The sequence below is a fragment of the Dama dama genome, chromosome 11, assembly GCF_033118175.1.
Source record: "Dama dama isolate Ldn47 chromosome 11, ASM3311817v1, whole genome shotgun sequence".
NCBI classification, from domain to species: domain Eukaryota; kingdom Metazoa; phylum Chordata; class Mammalia; order Artiodactyla; family Cervidae; genus Dama; species Dama dama.
In genome coordinates, this window is record NC_083691.1 from 7,408,060 (window position 1) to 7,423,609 (window position 15,550).

Sequence of the window (15,550 nt, forward strand, 5' to 3'; positions counted from 1 at the left end):
TGAACAGAGATTCGAACTTTTTAAATGTAGCTCTGCACTGTTTCCCTTGTTATAATAAACAAGCATTATTTTTGAAGTAAAACAATCAAATGATGTAAAACAGTAAGAAACCAATAATTTATCAGCAAATCAACAACCATAGTGGAGGAGAGGATCCACTTTAAAGGCACCTGCCATGAAATATTAAAATGGCAGTAAGGTCAACACAGACGCCGTGGAAGAGGCTACTGAGCCAGGGTCGTCTGTCTCTCTCACCTAGAGGGTAAAGGAGTTTGGGTGTTTGCCTCCGCCAAAGAGTTCCATCTTCATGGGAGATCACATCATGGGGTTTGTGCTTATAGAGTTCATTGTAGAAAGACATCTTATCCAAGAAACTATACACCTGCCAAAACACGGGAAAAAAAACCAAAGAGCTACACATTTACTGAGGGACATTTAAGAGGCCTCCCATCTGCTTTTCTGCCAGACTGTATGTGCTGACTCTCAAACTTCCTACAAAGCCATCCCGAGGACTCTTCTGAGACTTGCCTTAGCACTCCTTGTGAAGTCAAACCCTTCTTACTCTTTAACACCCAACTCAAGGCCCCTCTCATTCCACAGATAGCGGTGTCTCCTGAACAGTACGGTCTTCACCACTCAGATGACATAAATTACATAGCACCTGGCTTTACGGTTCTTATTTAGTCACTAGGCTGTGTCCAGCTCTTTGCGACCTCATGGACTATAGTCCACCAGGCTCCTCTGTCCATGGGATTTCCCAGGCAAGAATACTAGAGACAGTTGCCATTTCCTTCTCCAGGGGATCTTCGTGACCCAGGGATCAAACCCAGTCCCCTGCATTGGCAGGCAGATTCTTTACTGCTGAGCCACCAGGGAAGCCCACCTAGCTTTACTACTTAATTCTTATATCCATTATTCTCTTCAAACTAGATATTAAGGAACTTCACATTTTGTCTTACTCCCACAGTATCTACAAAACGTACTTAAGAAAATTTAATTTTACAGAACTGAGGAACTATCTTTGGCATTTTTCATTCAACTGCAGACTAATGCTTGCCATGGCAGTGGAACTGCAACATGAAAAGCAAAAAGGATTTCTAAAAAACATCTCCCATTCTATTTAGGCATCTAACTGAACAACCTACCTTCTTAGCAGTAGATTTCCCTGATACAAGGGCTCGAAGCAATTGCAGGAGAGGGGAAAGGAGATGGGGAAACATTCCACATACACTGTCCAGAATGATCCCAAGACCAGAGGTTGGTTCCTATGACAGAAGGGAAGAAGTCACTGACCTTGTGCTTATTTGTGTGTGTTATCCAGAAATTAACACATCTCTGAATTGCCCAGCAACCATAAGAAAATGTAAAATTAATCCTTTTCTTTAGGTAGACGGCATTTCTCTAATAATTTAAAACTTCCATGTTAAACATCCAGTGAAAAAGGCTTCAACAACTGACTGAGTGAGACCCTGAAGACAGACTACTGCTGCCTCCACTGACCTCTGCTAGGCATCCTCGCCACAGGAAAACCCTACTTAGCTGTACATGATCTGCTTCCACTGATATGAAAAGCACCCACAGCCTGTCGGCAGTTAGCACCACACGTGAGCATCACATCCTAATCTGCATTTTGTTTCCCACCACCTCAGGAGAAAAAAGGTATAATACACAGGCAAATCATTTAGGCCATAGTTCAAAGAAAAACAAGATTTACTCATCACCTGGGCCTTGAGGCTTAAGGCTGCTGTCAATGCTAAGACTAAATACCAGTGAGAAACTGTTCTCTCCAAAGCCGAATCCTTACCCTAACCTGTAACAGTACTCCGAAAATTTCTAAGACAGTTACAATCACCCAATGGTATGTTCAGGAGTTAAAGCACTACTGGTGCCTGAGACTCTTGATGTGGAAAAAAGACTTGGTGGGTAGGAGAGAGGACACAGGTTAATAATGTGGACTAGAGACTCAAATCAGACAGAACTACATCTTGATCCTATCTAGCAGTAGTGATAGCTCAGGAAAGTAACTTCACATCTCTGAGCATCACATTTCCCCACACACAAAATTGTGATGATATTATCTAATTTATCAATTTTTGTACAGATTACATGAGGAAACAGACTTAAAAGCTTAGTATAAGAACTAAAACAAATTCTGCTACAGAGAACACCACAGCACGACTCCCTCTGACATACTTACTGTTCCCCAAAACAGTTCTGGGAGAGAAGGGTCTGCCAGGACTTCACATGCTGTGTCAATTACATCCTGTTGAGGAGGGAAGAAGAAAATGGTTTATTTTTCCTGGTTAAACTAGTCTTTTTTTTTTTTTCAGCTGCGTTCTATTAAAATAAAAACATGAATAATACCTTCATATAGTATGTCAGAAAGAATTCTGGGAATAAAAAGTAAGGAATTGTAAAATGGTAAGCAAATTAACCTTTCTGAACTTCAAATTCTAACAGGGTGAAAATATTACCTGCTTCACAATGTTGTCCTAAGGATTAAATGAGATCATGTATGGGGAAACAAACTGCAAATCTTACACTGTATGTAAACGTGAGGTTACTACTAGGCCCAGCTTAGCTGAACCATCCTCCCATCCACTCTGTCTGTGGGGAAATTATCTTCTACAAAAGCAGTCCCTGGTGCCATAAACGTCTGGGATGCTGCTCTAGGGAACTAATGGATGGAGACGATGATGTGGTTTGTGGCTACCATAATTAACAGCACAGCTACAGGCTGAAAGAAATCTGACATACTTATCAACCAATAATATATGGATCTAATTTATTTAGATCCTAATACAAACTTATGATAAACTTATGACATGTACAACTAGAAATTTGAGTCCAACCTTATTTGAAGATACGTTTCTCTAGATACGATACAGGTTGTGAAGCTTTACTAAAATATTCGTATTAAGTACATACTGTCTGGGATTTGCTTCAAAATAACCAAGGAGGTAGGAGGGAGGTTCAAGAGGGAAGGGATATATGTATACCTATGGCTGATTCATGTTGCTGTGTGGCAGAAACCACAATATTGTAAAGTAATTATCCTCCTAAAAAAAAAGTAACCAAGGAGGGAAGGGGCAGAAATGATTACAATCAGCTGTGCATTGATAATTTGGAAGCTGGTGATCAAGCATGAGGGTTCATTATACAAATCTGTCTCCTTCAGTATATCTTTAAAATATTTCATTTTTTAAAAATATTGCACAAGAATATTTATTAGCATTCATGGATGTTTGGGACAAATGCATTACAGAGTGAAAAATTAGGTTGCAGAACAGTATATAAACTGTGATTCCATTTCTAAAGAACTATTCTATTTCTACATTTGGAAGGGAATATATAAAAATGTTAACATAGGTTATCCTGTGTGGTGGGTTTACAGTTTTTTCTTTTTATCAGCACTTTGACTTTTTAATCATTAATATATAATACAGTAAGTGAAAAACAGCAATAAACAGCAAATTATACTTGAAGTGTATGGGTCTGTGTGGTATCAGCTCCAAACGAGTATTTTAGGAAAAAGACTATAAGCTGGGCAGTGCAGACAATCTCAGGAAAGCCAGACACTGACCTGCTGATTGCCTAGGGTATGCAGCTCCAGTGAGGTCAGGACAAAAGAAAGGAGTCCATAGACACACATGCACGCAGTACTGGTGGTACACTGTAACAAAGGAGTCAGGGGTAATTCTGAGTAACAACACTCTTCTCTAGGTTCAGCGTAATCCCATCACATTAATGTAGTCTCTCTAAACAAATGGGAAGACAACTTGAGGCTTCACAATTTTTCTAATTTAGTCCCAAAATCAGGAAGACAAAGGGAGAAAGGAGAAAGCAGGAGCTATACACATTACAACACAGTCAAGAACATCAAAAGGGAACCCTTTTCAAAATGATCAAAGTTTTCATAGGGAAGAAAACCACCTCCAGCCTACAAAAACGATAGAGCTTCTATGTGTTGGTATGAATGAAGCAGCTGCCTCAAATGTCACTGAGATAAATCAACCAGTGCCAACAATTTGGCTAAGGTTTCATTCAGCATGTCAAAACAAGCTGACTAAACCATGCCACTCAAACTAAGCCCCAACACAAGACTCAAAAAGAATTTCTAATTCATCCCATTACAGTTGAATGAATAAGCCCTCTCCAAAGATTTATCCAGTCACTATGACCAAAGTTGTAAGAGATACTTAGTGGCACAGCATAAAACAATGGCAAAGGGTCAAAGTAGGTTCAAGCGGGATCCACCAACTGCCAACTCATTGTTTCTGTGGGCAAACACCATCCCTTCTCAGTTTCAATTTCCTAACATGTAAAACAGGGTAATAATTCCCAATACACAGAAGTGTTCTGAGGACGAAGTAAGATACTGTGCAGAAAATGCTGAGAACAATGTCTACCACAGTAAAGGCTCTATAAAGGTTACAAAATTATCATCATTATCCCCATCACTAACAGTCATTATTACTATAATAATGACTCATAAATGAGCATCCACCCTGCTCTCTGCCCACTTGCATGCTCACGTCATTTCCCCCACTGGCCAGTGAGCGGAGCAGTCGGGTCAAGTACTGAAAGACATTCAGTTGGATGGCTGTCCCCCCTATCTTCCGGACCACACTGCTTGTCTCTTCTGGATTCAGGGTGTGACGGAGGAGGGCCCATGCCAAAAGCACTGGGGCATGATGCGGAATGTCCCCAAAGGTCAACATCAAACGGTCCATATCCTAATGAAAAGAGGAAACAACATCCATGTCACTTAAAAGAAAGGGTCAATAGTCTCACACAGGATCTTTCACCATGCTTAATAAGTCTTCCATCTATCTAGAGTGGCCCCTCTCTCCCATTATAACATTTTACTCTCCCTAAGCCCCCAGCCACTTCATGAAAAAGACCCCTCAATTACTCTTCCCTTTACCCACAATTTTCTCTCTTGATTTTAAGTTGTGCCAATTTAAGATGATAAAATATATGTTCAAATGAAGACTCCTAGAAAATGTCCCTGATTCTTCCAGAACTTTCTCAGATCTCTCATTTTCTATCTTTCTGACTATCCTATCTCAATATTCTTCCCTGTTCCTCTTCTTTCACATGCTGCATAAACGCAGATAACATCCAAGGTTCTGTCCTTGGGCCCCTTTTGTCCTATCATCTCCCTGAGGGACTCTACTCATTCTCACAGATTGAACTATTACCTCTGTGCAAATAATTAATAAATCTCAGATTTATTCCAAATCCAATGAACTGCTTTTTTAAAAAAACCATGTATTTATTACATATTTGACCACGCTGGGACTTGGTTGCAGCACACAGGACCTTGAATCTTCACTGTGGCAAGTGGAATCTTTAGTTGCAGCATGTGGAGACTTTAGCTGATTCAGGTGCAGTTCCCTGACCAGGGAGTGAACCTGGGTCCCTTAGTCCTGGGTGCTTGGGAGTTTTAGTCACTAGACCACCAGGGAAGTCCTTTAATTAACTTAACAGTGTAGAATCACAAATTCTACAATAAGGAAATATGTGGCAATGCAGTTGAGTGGTTAAAAGCTTACTACTAACTATATAAACATTCTGAAAAAAGAAGAGGCTGTTTCAAGTTCACCTGACAAATAAGTCCATCCTGGGCAAACTGGTGCAGTTCTCTTCTGTCATCCAAAGCACACTTATGCAAGGATTCAATATCCATGCCTTCCACCAGGATAAGGGCACTGAAGTATCTGGAGAGAAAAACAGTATCACGATGTCATACATGCTACTCTGAACCTCAATAAAGAATAAGGTAAAATGTAAGACACTTCAGCATCAAAACACTGAGTTATTTTACATTCTTTTTTCATATTCAAGACTTCTAAATTCAGTAGGTATTTTACACTTCCAGCACATCTCAATTTGACCAGACATATTTTACTTTTTGGCTGTACCACATGGTTTGCAGAATGTTACTTGGCCAGCCAGGGATTGCACCTGGGTCTTCAGCAGTGTGAGTGTGGAATCCTAACCACTGGACCACAAGGGAATTCCCAAGACCAGTCTTATTTTATATTATTTTAGTTTTATCTTTAAATTTTATTTATTTTTGGCCACACTGTGCAGCACGCAGGATCTTAGTTGCCTGACCAGGGATCAAACCTGTGCCCCCTACAGTGGAAGCATAGAGTCCTAACCACTGCTCCACCAGGGAAGTCCACCAGCCATATTTTAAATGTTTGATAGTCTCATGTGGCTTCTGCCCACCAAAGCACAGATCCAGTACTAAATGTTTCTACAGCCAACAACTATATCTAACCCAGATCAACTCACTGGTCAAATGTATATTTTTGTTCATAGAGGAAATAGGCTCAAAATGTGGATATATCCATTTCCATAAAATTTAAAAGGCTATATACACTATGACCTCAAAGAGGGCAGGGAACACACCTGTCCTATTTATCACTGTTTTCTTAGCACGTGCACAGTGTTTCATCTATAAGTTGCTCAACGGATTTTTCACAGAACGAAAGGATGAACCCTTAGATGAAAAACAGTAAGAAATAGAACAGAATACGATACTTATTTTGAGAAAAGATATCCCTCTCAATCCAAGTCTTTTCTCCCTGAATGACCTGGAACATGGTAGTACACTCATCTATTTCCCCAGCTATTAAGTGAAAAATGTATCTAGCACCCATTCACAAGACCACTCTAATATCGATGCTCTAAATACTGAATAAGTTCTAAGACCTCAATTCATTCACACTTACCCAATCCGATCCACAAAAGGATCCATGGTCTCATCTACCAGGTGCCTGTTAGTCTGCCTACTACCAAATCCTTGCTCTTTAAACATCTTGGTTAACACCAATAGGTCACTAGGCGCCATCTCAAAGTATGCATAATACAGGAAAATAATTTCTAGCAGCATGGACTGCTCCCGAAGGCACTGAACAAACCAGCGAGACACCTGGCGCTCAGTCTGCAAAACCAATGAAGAAAAGTGGGAGAGAGATGAAGTCAGATTTTAAACACATTTGAATCCTTAAGTTATTTTTATTAGGTAACACATATATAAAAATAAGATTAAAAAAAATCTTCTCCCTACAATTTCTGTTGCCCAGGTATCCAAATCTATCCCCAGAGGCAACCACTGTTGGAGGTATTTGTCTTTCCTTCCAGTAATATGCCATACACTTTCATTCACTCAGACTAGTGGCTGCTGGGGGCCAGGTGTCACAGACTAACTGCAAACTTCCTAGGTAGACAGAAATGTTCTGTATATTGATCATGAAGGTGGTTACTGCATATAACTATATACAACTGCCAAAACTCAAAGTGAGTGAATTTTACTGGATGCAAATTATACCTGAATAAAGCTGGGAGATGCTACAGATTAGTCATTTCATCATGTAAGTGTGAATGCATTTATGGAATAAACTCAAAGTGAAACTACTAGGTCAAGAAATACGTGCTTTTCAATTTTTAGATATTATCACAATGTTTTCCATTAAAAAATACACTAATTCAAACAGTAAAATATAAGTGCCCATTATCCCAACCCTTGGATGTGAGTGTTTATATATGTTCATATCATTCGCCTGTTTTTTCTTCAGTTATGCTTACTGACTTCTGGCAGTCTTTCTATTTTAAGAACCCTTTGTGCTATGAGTTTGTCTTTTGACTTTACTTACAGCACTATTTTTGGTGTTTTGCCTTGTAAAAGTTTTTGACTTGATGTTGCTGAGCTTATCTTTTAATAGCTTTTGAGTTTTACTCTTAAAAGTCTTCTCCACTCCCCAAAAATAAAACAAAATCACCTCCCATGTTTCTTCTAGTACTTCTATGGTTGAATTTTTAAAATTTAAATCATTGATCGCTCTCTGATTTTCCTCTGGTAAAAGGAATGGAGAAAGAGATAGTCGATTTTTCTCCACATGATCACCCAGTAGTTCCAACACTATTGACCTGAATAACTAATTAATTAGTAATTAATTCCCCATTAATTTGAAATGTCACCTTTACCATACACTAATTCCCTATCAGCATTTGGTCCATACTAAACGTTCTACTTACTATGTGCTAGTCTCCAGTCTATTTACTCATGTACCAATGCCATCTTTAAATTATTTTAGTCTTATTTACAATAAAATGAATCTTCCTTTCTAAAAAATTTCCTGGCTACTGTTACCTATTTTATTTTTCAAATAAATTTTAGAACCATATGTCTAGTTCCAAAATAAATGGCAAAGCAAATACTTGTTAGTACTTTTTCTAGAATCACACTAAATTTATAGGTTAAAATAAGGTCTGACACTCAGTGCTGAGTTTTCATTTTCAAGAGTGGCGCCATGTCTTTCCATCTGGTTATTTGGTTACGATATTCCTTTTAGCATTTTAAAGTTCTATTCGCTTAAATTCTGGATTGTCATAAGCTTATTCCTGAGAAATTTGTGCTTCTGTCCTATAAGTGAGCCATTTTCTTCAATTAAATATTTTAAATAGTTACTGTCTATATTTTGGCTGAATTGTTTTAATAAACATGTACTGTTTTCAAAACATAAAAGATTATATTCTAATTTATAAATATATAAATGCAGATTGGTTTAAGATTTAGGATAAAGCAATCAGACTTAATGTCATACATTTAATAGATGAGGATAATAAAGAAGATGAAATCTTGGGTTGAGAGTTTCATTAACCATTAAGAGAATATTTCAGGTAAGAAAAAAAATAAACTAATTAGATTGACAAAGTCAAGAGAAAAGTCCAAATTAAGTACCATAGTTAAAGTCAATGTTTTGATTCATATAACATGTTTAAACTTTTCTAAAGAGTGATAATCTATAAATGTTTTAAGTTAGTAAGTAAATAAATAATTTAACCTGGAGCTCTATAAGCAAAGATACACAATTCTCCAGAGTTACAGGAGGTCCCAATAACCACATACCATGAGGTTTCCATGTGTCTCCCAAGTTGGTGCTTCAGTTTTATAAAGCTCTTCAAACTGCTGTCTATATTTTGTAACTAGCTCCTTTTCCAATTTATCCACACAGTCGGCATACTCAACCTTAAAAAAAAATTCAAAACAGGGTAATCTGCATCTTTAGTAAAAGGTAAACATTCAAATGAACAGAAATATTAATAAATTATTAAAAAGGACTAAATTTTACAGGGTAAAGAGAACCAACAGGACTAAATAGGCTTACCCTATAGGGGTGTCTTTCATCTTGGAAATAAGTGAGAAGGTGTAAGACACAACGAAGAATACAGGTTCTTTCTTCATAGTAATAATCTGCAATCTGGGAAGAACCCAAAGATTCAAAATCAGTTACTCACCTCTGCATAGAAGATATTCAATTTTAAATTTACTGACAAAGAAATCACTTAAAAATGTGAAAGAAGTTCCTGAAAAACTGCATATATAATTCCTTGAACTATATAAGTAATTACAGAAATGGAAACACAGTGTTAAGCCAAAAAAGCAAAAGATCTTCTTGAACTAGGATACAAGTAAAGTCGTAAAAGATAAAAGGAATTATTTAATAATAAAAATAAGTTTTCTAGCATGATTTCTTAGTTCAGCATTCAAGTAACAAATAATGCTATAAACTGACAGGCCAAATACATGAAAGCATATATAAAAATATCACTAGTGTATGTCCTAATTGCTTGCAACTGATGTACTCAGTTCTCATTAAACAGGAAACTACTTCAGAATTCATCATTAAATTCCATGTTAAAATGAGATCCTATGCCCACTCTCACCATTTCTAGTCAACACAGGATTCAAAGTCCTAGCCATAGCCATCAGAGAAGAAAAAGAAAAGGTACCCAAATTAGAAAAGAAGAAGTAAAACTGTCATTATATGCATCTGACATGATCCTATATACAGAAAACCCCAAGGATTCCACATAAAAACTACTGGAACTGATAAATTCAGCAAGGTAGCAAGATACAAGATTAACATAAGAAATCTACTGCATTTCTTTACACTAACAATGAAAATTATCAGGCAGGGAAAGTAAAAGAAAAAAACCCTTTTAAAACCATTAGATAATCAACAAGCATCTACTATATAGCACAGGGAACTCTACTCAATATTTTATAATAACCTATGTGGGAAAAGAACATGAAAAAGAATGGATATATATGTATTCATATAACTGAACAGCAAGGAGAGGTAAGAAAGCCTTCCTCAGTGATTAGTGCAAAGAAATAGAGGAAAACAATAGAATGGGAAAGACGAGAGATCTCTTCAAGAAAATTAGAGATACCAAGGGAAAATTTCATGCAAAGATGGGCTCAATAAAGAACAGAAATGGTATGGACCTAACAGAGGCAGAAGATATTAAGAAGAGGTGGCAAGAATACACAGAAGAACTATACAAAAAAGATCTTCACAACTCACATAATCACGATGGTGTGATCACTCACCTAGAACCAGACATCCTGGAATGAGAAGTCGAGTGGGCCTTAGGAAGCATCTCTACAAACAAAGCTAGTGGAATGATGGAATTCCAGTTGAGCTATTTCAAATCCTGAAAGATGTTGCTGTGAAAGTTGTGTATTCAATATGTCAGCAAATTTGGAAAACCCAGCAGTGGCCACAGGACTGGAAAAGGTCAGTTTTCCTTCCAATCCCAAAGAAATGCAATGCCAAGGAATGCTCAAACTACCACACAGTCGCACTCTTCTCACATGCTAGTAAAGTAATACTCAAAATTCTCCAAATCAGGCTTTAACAATACATGAACCATGAACCTCCAGATGTTCAAGCTGGTTTTAAAAAAGGCAGAGGAACCAGAGATCAAATTGCCAACATCTGTTGGATCATCGAAAAAGCAAAAGAGTTCCAGAAAAACATCTATTTCTGCTTTATTGACTATGCCAAAGCCTTTGACTATGTGGATCACAACACACTGTGGAAAATTCTGAAAGAGATGGGAATACCAGGCCACCTGATCTGCCTCTTGAGAAATCTGTATGCAGGTCAGGAAGCAACAGTTAGAACTGGACACGGAACAACAGACTGGTTCCAAACAGGAAAAGGAGTACGTCAAGGCTGTATATTGTCACCCTGCTTATTTAACTTATATGCAGAGTACATCATGAGAAATGTAGGGCTGGATGAAGCACAAGCTGGAATCAAGATTGCTGGGAGAAATATCAATAACCTCAGATACGCAGATGACACCACCCTTATGGGAGAAAGCAAAGAATAACTAAAGAGCCTCTTGATGAAAGTGTAAGAGGAGAGTGAAAAAGTCGGCTTAAAGCTCAACATTCAGAAAACTAAGATCATGGCATCTGGTCCCCTCACTTTATGGCAAATAGATGGGGATACAGTGGAAACAGTGGCAGACTTTATTTTTTTGGGCTCCAACATCATTGCAGATGGTGACTGCAGCCATGAAATTAAAAGACACTTGTTCCTTGGAAGAAAAGCTATGACCAACCTGGACAGCATATTAAAAAGCAGAGACATTACTTTGCCAACAAAGGGCCATCTAGTCAAAGCCATGGTTTTTCCAGTAGTCGTGTATGGATGTGAGAGTTGGTCTATAAAGAAAGCTGAGCGTTGAAGAATTGATGCTTTTGAACTATGGTGTTGGAGAAGGCTCTTGAGAGTCTGTTGGACTGCAAGGAGATCCAACCAGTCCATCCTAAAGGAAATCAGTCCTGAATATTCAATGGAAGGACTAATGCCAAAGCTGAAACTTCAATACTCTGGCCACCTGATGGGAAGAACTGACTCACTGAAAAAGACCCTGAGGCTGGGAAAGATTGATGGTGGGAGGAGAAGGGGACGACAGAGGATGAGACGGTTGGATGGCATCAGTGACTTGGTGGACATGAGTTTGAGTAAACTCTGGGAGTTGGTGATGGACAAGGAGGCCTGGTGTGCTGCAGTCCATGGGGTCACAGAGTCGGATATGACTGAGCGACTGAACTGATAACTGAATCACTGTGCTGTACACCTGAAACTAACACAATATTGTAAATCAACTACACTTCTATGTAAAATCTTCTAAAAAATTACTAAATAAAAAATCACACCAAAAAATAAAATACTTAGGAACATACCTTACCAAAGAGGTGAAAAACTTATAAGCTGAGAACTATAAAATATGAAATACTGATAAAGGAAATTGATGATTCAAAGAAATGGAAAGATATTCCATGCTCTTGGACTGGCAGAGTTAATATTGTTAAAATGGATTCTTTACTGTCTAAGCAACCAGGGAAGCCCATTAAAACAGCACTACTACCCTAAAACAACCTACAGATTTAATGCAATCCCTATGAAATTACCCATGACATTTCTCATAGAAGTAAAACAAATAATATGAAAATGTATATGGAACCATAAAAGACCCAGAATTGCTAAAGCAATCTTGAGGAAAAGAACAAAACTGGAGGCATAACATTCCCAAGTTTCAGACAATACTGCAAAGCTACAGTAACCAAACAGTGTGGGATTAGGACAAAAATTGACATACGATCAATGGAACAGAATAGGGAGCCCAGAAATAAACCCACACACCTATAGTCAATCTTCAAAAACGGAGGCAAGAATATACAATGAAGAAAAGATAAGTCTCTTCAGCAAGTGGTGTTGGGAAAGCTGAACAGCCACACGTAAATCAAGTTAGAAGTTACGACACTTCCGCATACCACACACAAAGATACACTCAAAATGCCGTAAAGACTTAAATATAAAACATGATACCATAACAACTCCTAGAATAGAAAGGCAAAACATTCTCTGATATAAATCGTAGCAATGTTTTCAACACTTAGATCAGTCTCCAAAGGCAACAGAAGTAAATGAAAGCAAAAATAAACAAATACAACCTAAGCAAAGTCACAAGCTTTTGCACAGCAAAGAAAATCATAAACAAAATGAAAAGACAACTTTGGAGGTTGGGGGAGATAAAGAAATTAAAAAATTCAAATTAGTTCTACTGCATTTAGACCTAGAGAAAAAATATCCATGGACCAGTTCCCATCCTCAGTGGCTGAACAATCTGTTATGGAAAAAGGTTTCAGTTGGGTCCAGCGGAAAGCCTCTCGTTTCACAAATGAATTAATGAGCTTCTTCATTACGACATCGATGTTTACTCAACAAGAAGTCAAAGCCAGCAGTGCTCAGGAGAACTCGAGAGAACTTCTTGATGAAGCTGTTGCCCAATTTTACATCAAAGAATGGAAATGGTGACTAGCACTGACCTTCAGAATTAAGGCCTGGCTCTGCCTCTCATCTTGCAGCACCGTCTGAAGGAAGAAAGAGTAGTCAAAGAGCCATCTTATAAGGAAAATCAATTAACAAAGAAAAACGAAAGCATCTTCACCATATCCTTCAAGACTAAAACTGCTCATTCATCTCTGGATATGTTTTTTACCTAAGTATATCCAAGTCTGTGCTTAAATCCCCGCCGCCCTCCTCTGGCCTCAGTTTTCTCATATGAAAAACTAGGGGCTGGAAAGCCTAGATGTTGTCTCAGGTTCTTTTCAGCTCAGACACCCTGTGGGATTAACACATTAATCTTTGGCCTTTCAACCCCTCCACATCTGAGGACGGACTCCAACTTAAGCATATGTCTTTTAAAGTTTATAAGGTCTTTTCTGAGAATGGCTGTATCTAATCACCCATCTCTGCTGCAGAGAACTGGTACCAAAACTATATGAAGTGTCTAAAATCAACATGGAAAAGGATAAATGCAGGAGAAGGGAGCTGGACATAACTACAAACCTTTAGTGAGTCCCGAGTACCTCTGTAGTCCTCCTGAAGGAAACACTGGAGTAACTGCACACTCTGTTCTTCATCAAGACCCTACAACAGAAGACATAAGGGAGGAACAGACACCTCGGGTCAGAAACCACACAGAGCATGCAAAACCTAAAGTTCTGTCCTCTAGAATGAACACAGAACTTGAATAAACAAAAATTCTTTTAAGATTTCATAAACGTAATGATTTTAACTCAATAGGAGAAAAAAGGAGCAGCCACTGATGTGCAATTTACATGCCAATTAAATTTACATGTCAGAAACAACTGTGCTTATTCACCAAGCTCATTAACATAGCAGGAGGCAAGATCTGGGTTTCCAAAATTAAAAGGAAGCAGCTATGTATTTAAATACAATCTAGTCAACTTGAAGAATACCACAAGCATGCTGAAGATGACTCTATGATGTGCAACAAACAGGGACAGGCAACTTGACTTGTGGCTTTTAGCAAGAAGAGTTGCTGCCTGGGCATTTTTGAAATATAATATGCTCTATTTAACCCTAAAACTGAATTAAGCAGAATTTTCACTAACAATCACTAACAATAAAACCATGCATATCCACCTTGCAGGTAATAAACTGAAGCCAGTGCTAATTTTTACTCACCAAAAACTTGCTGATTCTTAAACCCAGTTCCTTCAGTGGTGAAGCTACATCTTTACTAGCTTTCACTTTTTCAGCTGAACTTGGACTATGAAAAGAACAGTGAATCATTTTTTCATTCTCAATGACTCTCTAGGGGTTTTAAAGAAAAATACTTAACCTTTCTCTGCTCTTTAGGTGCCTATAAAACACACACACATACACACAAGCTCATCTCTACAGACTTTATATAACACAAAACTATGTCTAAGTAATAAATACAGTATATGTCTGTTACAAACTATAGTTATAATTATATTATTTGTAGTTATACTTAGTGACATTAATTATTTTGATCCTTAGAACTATCCTGGAAGGCAAACATTACTATCCCCATTTTGCCAAATGGAATTACCAACCCTTAGGAAGAACTTACCAAAAATCTCACAGCTAATACAGTTGACGTGAAAGTTAAAACCAGGTCTGTTAGCATACATACATATATTACCCTAACTATGTCCACTGGGAAGGCCTAGCAGCGAACACAGCCAGCACCCAGATCTTTATTTCTAACATCATTCTCTAATAAAAGGTATTAGGACTCCTTGGAGGAATGGCTGAGTCTAGAGCTGGAGTGGGGGAAATACTAGATGAGCCTGGAGCATCTTGTAATGCCAAAAAGTAAGAAAATACTCAGAAAACAAAAGGATAGGAACATATCAAAAATCTGAAAGGGTGCCCCATGGCCAAAGTTGGAACAGGTATAAACAGAGTATGAAATAAACAAGTCCATGATGATCTAAATAAATGAGAGAGTGAATAAATATATACACATAAACAAATGGGGGAGAAGGGAACAATCTTCCTTACAGAAGTTCAGTAACACACATATATGCTACTCCTTTTAGGAGGTAGTTTAATTCCACTACACCCCCACACTGAAAGTTGATTATACCAAGTGACTCACTTCTGATAAATAGAGGAGGGAAAGAGAAAAGTGACTTTACAGAGGAGACATCTGGCAAATGCTACCTTACCCAAGTGAGCAAGGTTAACATCACCAGTGACTTCATGTGGGTAACATGTATTCTCTGCCATGATATGATAAAAATGAGACTTCACCACTGTGTATTCTTTCCAAAAACCCACCATCTCAATCTAATAATAGTAATAATAATAAATCATACAGTTCTAAACTG

The 15,550-nt window shown here is 37.9% G+C and overlaps 1 protein-coding gene across 3 annotated transcripts in view; it reads right to left on the reverse strand.

The window, feature by feature from the left end:
- NUP188 (nucleoporin 188) overlaps window positions 1–15,550 on the reverse strand; it is a 42,173-nt gene that overhangs the window by 17,710 nt on the left and 8,913 nt on the right. For all 3 annotated transcript variants that reach the window (XM_061154443.1, XM_061154442.1, XM_061154444.1), the window contains exons 4-15: window positions 14,376–14,460; window positions 13,734–13,814; window positions 13,211–13,255; window positions 9,186–9,278; window positions 8,927–9,046; window positions 6,747–6,958; window positions 5,609–5,723; window positions 4,536–4,736; window positions 3,584–3,673; window positions 2,198–2,263; window positions 1,146–1,265; window positions 256–382 (exon numbers count right to left, since the gene is read on the reverse strand). In XM_061154443.1, coding sequence (XP_061010426.1) covers window positions 256–382; window positions 1,146–1,265; window positions 2,198–2,263; window positions 3,584–3,673; window positions 4,536–4,736; window positions 5,609–5,723; window positions 6,747–6,958; window positions 8,927–9,046; window positions 9,186–9,278; window positions 13,211–13,255; window positions 13,734–13,814; window positions 14,376–14,460 — 1,355 coding nt within the window. The remainder of the gene's footprint in view (window positions 1–255; window positions 383–1,145; window positions 1,266–2,197; window positions 2,264–3,583; window positions 3,674–4,535; window positions 4,737–5,608; window positions 5,724–6,746; window positions 6,959–8,926; window positions 9,047–9,185; window positions 9,279–13,210; window positions 13,256–13,733; window positions 13,815–14,375; window positions 14,461–15,550) is intronic.